Below are 4,514 nucleotides of genomic sequence, written 5' to 3' on the forward strand. Positions count from 1 at the left end.
AGAGAGGGAAATAAAAATAGCTACGTAATTTACTATTATAACCTCAGTGGCACTTAATTTGGGTAGTACCGGTAGCGCTATCTCATTTTCCTAAAATAATAGGAAATAAATATAATTATTAGAGCTCAACCATCACCTTAAGGTTTTGGTTGTGATGATTTATCTATTCTAAAACTATCTTACTAGATATTATCATACCAAGTTATTATTCTGATCGAATTGATGATTTAAGTGTTAATTAAAATTAGCTAGAAAGAGTATTGTTAATGGATGATAAACTAATTAACAACATGATAAGACTCTTTATTATTCTCAGAAGACAACGTTCGAACCACATACCATATAAATAAAACTCAATTACCCGTGACAACAGTGGCGAAGCTAGGATTTAGCGATAAAATATATACAACAGGTAAATACGCAAATCACACAAGGAGCATTCATCAAACTTGAGCATAATTTTTCTCAGAAGACGGCTCGAACAGAGCTTTTCCAAGATACTTCAGGAGTCCCACATGTAGCTCCGTGGCATCGGTCACCGTCCAAGTGGTCCCTTCGTCCGGATTTTCCAATTTTAGAGGTGCCGGAAACACTCCCTTATCGGAAGCTTTAATTGCTTCCGAAACCCTATTCCAATTCCTCTCCAATATGAAAACATTATCATCAGGAGTAAACCCATTCGGAAAATTATCAAGTACCTTCTGCTCGATATACTTAAATCGCGCTGCCTCAGATACCATTTGAATAGCAACCATCATAAACTTAGCTTCTGCTGGTACGCTACGCGCCTTCCCATTTACTGCTGTAAGGTAAGTAACAAGCTTGCCGATCCCTAACCCAGCTTGTTTTCTAGTTGTTTTGGCTGCTTTTTCAAGTGATGTGTAATTTTCGGCGTACTCTGTTATCTTTTGCTGATTTTTTGCACCCTTTGCCTCTGTGAAAAGTTTGTCTAATTGAGCCGAAGTAATTTGGCCATCAAAGTAATATGCCCGAAATACATTTTTATCGTTCTTAGCCAGTAGAGCAACGACATACAAATCGCTACGTTTAAGGCCAAGAGAGACCGTTCCTGCAGAAACTGTGAGATCGATCCTAAGATATGTGCTTGTGGGTGCTCCTATTACAGGTATACCCGTGGCACCGTAGTTTAGACTCGGATCCTTCACGTTGTTTCGAATACTAGTGAGAAATGTCGAGTATTTAGCTTCTGTGGGAGTTACGAGATCCAATGCGATTGCATTTGCTAACAAAGCCGATGATTGAAGGATTGTCCATGTTATTATGACGACTAGCCAAGACTTCATTCTCAGTATTTACCTGTTACAAAATTGGATTAGCATTGTGCATAATCAGCTGAATATTCACAAGCATTGTACAATAATGTGATTTAGGAGCGATAACGAGACGAGATAGTTGTCGAGAAGTTAGAGCTCGGCTCGGTCAAAACTTGGCCTGAGCTGACTCGAGTTTGGGCACAACTTGAGAACTTAATGAGTTAAGGCGAGTTTTAACATTGGCTCGGCTCAAAAGGCTCACGAGCGATTCAAATTATACTTGTATGATTAGATAATATATCTTACGTCTTATTTATAAAAATATTTATCATAACTTTATCTTTGTTTTCATCCAATGTTTTTATACATAACCTTCGAATCCCAAGTTTTTGAAAAATATCAAAGTGAGAAACGAAATGAAACAATTACATATAGACTTGAGTTTAGCTCGAATTCTACTCGAGCTCGGGGTTAAACTCACTGAGTTTGATATTGTGCTCAATTTTTTAAAGCGCAAACAAACTCAAAATCAATTCTCAAAATCAATTCGAGCTTGACTTTTGCTTCACGAGCACAAACTTAGCCTTACTGGGCTTGACTCGTTATCACCACTAGTACTCTCACACTCTTCCTATCATGAGTTACACAAGGCTTTTCCTATTATTATTATTATTATTATTATTATTATTATTATTATTATTATTATTATTATTATTAATATTACAATGAAGCAAAATATAATCAAATCAAAGTAATAAAACGTACCTAGTAACACCAGTGGTAATGTATTTGTGCATGGAAGTCTTCTAAAAGTGGGCTTTTTATCTGGGCTACGAGGTTACGAAGTGGGACCATTCATCTCTTTCGAGTCCAGCTATGAATAATCTACACCACTAGTACCCTAAATTAAGTTCATTTGTTTTCTATTCTATTTTAGGGTGTGTCTCAGTCAATTATTCGCCTTTATAGTATAAGAATGATTTTGATAGGCAATTGGATCCTCCACTCTTAATTTAGTATACTCGTTAACTCGTATCTAATAATTGATATCTTCCTTTTTTTCTTTATTTTGTGCATCAAACAAATGACCGGGATAGAGTGACTAGTGAGTATTTCGCAGCCTCCCTCGTGCCATGGCGGCTATGCAACTCATCATTGAATAATATTGTCATTTTGTGTACCAAACAACAAAATATTTTCGTATTTATTGTATTACTCTCCTTGTCTAATTATTGTAATTTTCACCTTCTTTGATCTTGACTCTACGTGATTGTATTATTCCAATAATGCACTTACGAGTTACGACAATATATAATCCCTTAGCTTTATCTCGATCAATAATTATCTATTACATTATTTTGGGCACGAAGATTAAGAAAAGAAGAAATAGAGTGATTCTGAACCATACAAAGCATCAAATCTTCACATTTGCATATGGAGATTGATGAGTCTGACAATGGTGGTATCTAACATACCTTTATTGCAAACAAACATAGCAATGGGAAGTTTTGTGTATTTAATAGGATTACAAGTAAAATGTCATTTGATTTTACAATAAAATCGTGTAAAAATGTATTACACGAGAATTTGTGAATCAAAAAAGATGCAGCATTGTTTCGGTCCCAATTATTTGTCCAATACTTTTATTTTTTGTTAGAGGTAATGTAATTAAAGGTAACAGAAACAGAAATCACAAACATTGATCAAAATTCAGCATAATATTCCTCAGAAGACGACTCTAATAGAGCATTTCCGAGATACTTGAGGAGTCCCATGTTGAGCTCCGCGGCATTGCTCACAGTCCAAGTGGTGGTTAAATCCGGAGTCCCTAAGACAATGGGTGGCGTAAACACTCCCTTATTAGAAGCTTTTATCGCTTCTGAAATCCTTCTCCAATTCCTCTCCAATATAATAACATTATCATCAGGGCGAAACCCACTTGGAAAATTATCAAGAACCGCCTGTTGGATGTACCCAGATCGCGCCGCCTCAGACACCATTTGAACGCCAACCATTATTAACTTAGCTTCAGCTTGTACGTTACGCGCCTTCCCGTTAACCGCTCCAAGGTAAGTAACAAGTTTGGCAATCCCTAACCCAGCTTGTTGTCTAGTCATTTTAGCCGCCTTTTCTAGTGCTGCATAACTTTCGTCATACTCGGTTATCTTTTGCTGATTTGCGGTACCCTTGGCCTCTGGGAATAGTTTGTCTAATTGAGCCGAAGTAATTTGGCCATCAAAGTAATATGCCCGAAATACATTTCTATCGTTCTTAGCAAGATATGCGACCCCGTACAAGTCGCTACGTTTTAGACCAAGTGAGACTGTTCCTGTCGCAACTGTGAGATCGATCCTAAGAAATGTGGCAGTGGGTGCACCTATTACGGGTATTCCAGTACCACCGTAGTTGAGCTTTGGATCCTTCACATCGTTTCGAATCGCGGTGAGAAAAGTCGAGTATTTAGCTTCGGTTGGATTAGCGAGATCCAATGGGATTGCATTCGCTATCAAAGCCCATGACAGCAGGATGGTCCATGTTACTGTCACGATTAGCCCATCCTTCATCTTTGTATTTTTACCTGTTGGAAAACTACTTTTAGACGTCATAAGTTTGAGCAGAAATTAAAAAATATACGATAAAATATTGATATCTAATAAGGTAATGATAACGTCACGTCACGCGTGAGAGACTTTCGTAAATGAGAGAGTGCTTGACTTGAAAATAGGTGTCACCAATAATAACGCAATAGATACCATGAGTTTCGACGAGTTATTCCTAGACTATATCTAACGAAATGAATACAAAATTTTCATTAATTAAGTTTCATTTGTTTACCTTCAATTAAAAACTTGAAATATTCCTTCAAAAGAATAAAAAAGATAAACAAATAAATGAAATGAAAAAAATACACGCGTACCTAGTAATTAAATCCGGTTGTAGGTTGAAGTGATACTCTTGAAGAGGAGAAGATGTTTAATATGTGAATGAAAGTCTTACATTTAGAGGTCTTTTTATAAGAGCAAAGAGATTCCAAAGAGTTTGCCAATTCATGTTTTTCCCATCCAAAAATGAATAAAATTAACACCTAACATGCGTGTTCCCGCATCCCTCGGCCTAATGTCAATGTGCCTGCTACTCGTTAAACATATTTAATCATTTATTATTAAACAACAATTTTTTTTGCATTATTGTACTAACTCTAGTTAGTTAATTAGTGTACTTCTCGCATTCTTTGATCTT

General features: G+C 36.4%; 2 protein-coding genes across 4 annotated transcripts; both read right to left on the bottom strand.

The window, feature by feature from the left end:
- Positions 1–279: 279 nt before the first annotated feature.
- On the bottom strand, positions 280–2,124 carry LOC141645959 (ribosome-inactivating protein saporin-4-like). 2 transcript variants are annotated; one of them, XM_074454098.1, is made up of 2 exons: positions 2,040–2,124; positions 280–1,317 (listed from the first exon to the last, which is right to left on the bottom strand). In XM_074454098.1, exon 2 carries the CDS (start codon positions 1,302–1,304, stop codon positions 444–446), a length of 861 nt encoding a protein of 286 aa, XP_074310199.1. In that variant the 5' UTR covers positions 1,305–1,317; positions 2,040–2,124; the 3' UTR covers positions 280–443. The 2 variants fall into 2 exon arrangements, with proteins under 2 accessions (XP_074310199.1, XP_074310200.1); XM_074454099.1 differs by lacking the exon at positions 2,040–2,124 and adding an exon at positions 1,704–2,005.
- Positions 2,125–2,888: 764 nt separating this feature from the next.
- On the bottom strand, positions 2,889–4,272 carry LOC141645960 (ribosome-inactivating protein saporin-4-like). Of its 2 annotated transcripts, none has more exons than XM_074454100.1 (2): positions 4,192–4,272; positions 2,889–3,852 (listed from the first exon to the last, which is right to left on the bottom strand). In XM_074454100.1, exon 2 carries the CDS (start codon positions 3,836–3,838, stop codon positions 2,978–2,980), a length of 861 nt encoding a protein of 286 aa, XP_074310201.1. In that variant the 5' UTR covers positions 3,839–3,852; positions 4,192–4,272; the 3' UTR covers positions 2,889–2,977. The 2 variants fall into 2 exon arrangements, with proteins under 2 accessions (XP_074310201.1, XP_074310202.1); XM_074454101.1 differs by having other exon boundaries at positions 2,889–3,863; positions 4,192–4,259.
- Positions 4,273–4,514: the final 242 nt, after the last annotated feature.

Source organism: Silene latifolia, chromosome 3 (genome assembly GCF_048544455.1).
Source record: "Silene latifolia isolate original U9 population chromosome 3, ASM4854445v1, whole genome shotgun sequence".
NCBI lineage: Eukaryota > Viridiplantae > Streptophyta > Magnoliopsida > Caryophyllales > Caryophyllaceae > Silene > Silene latifolia.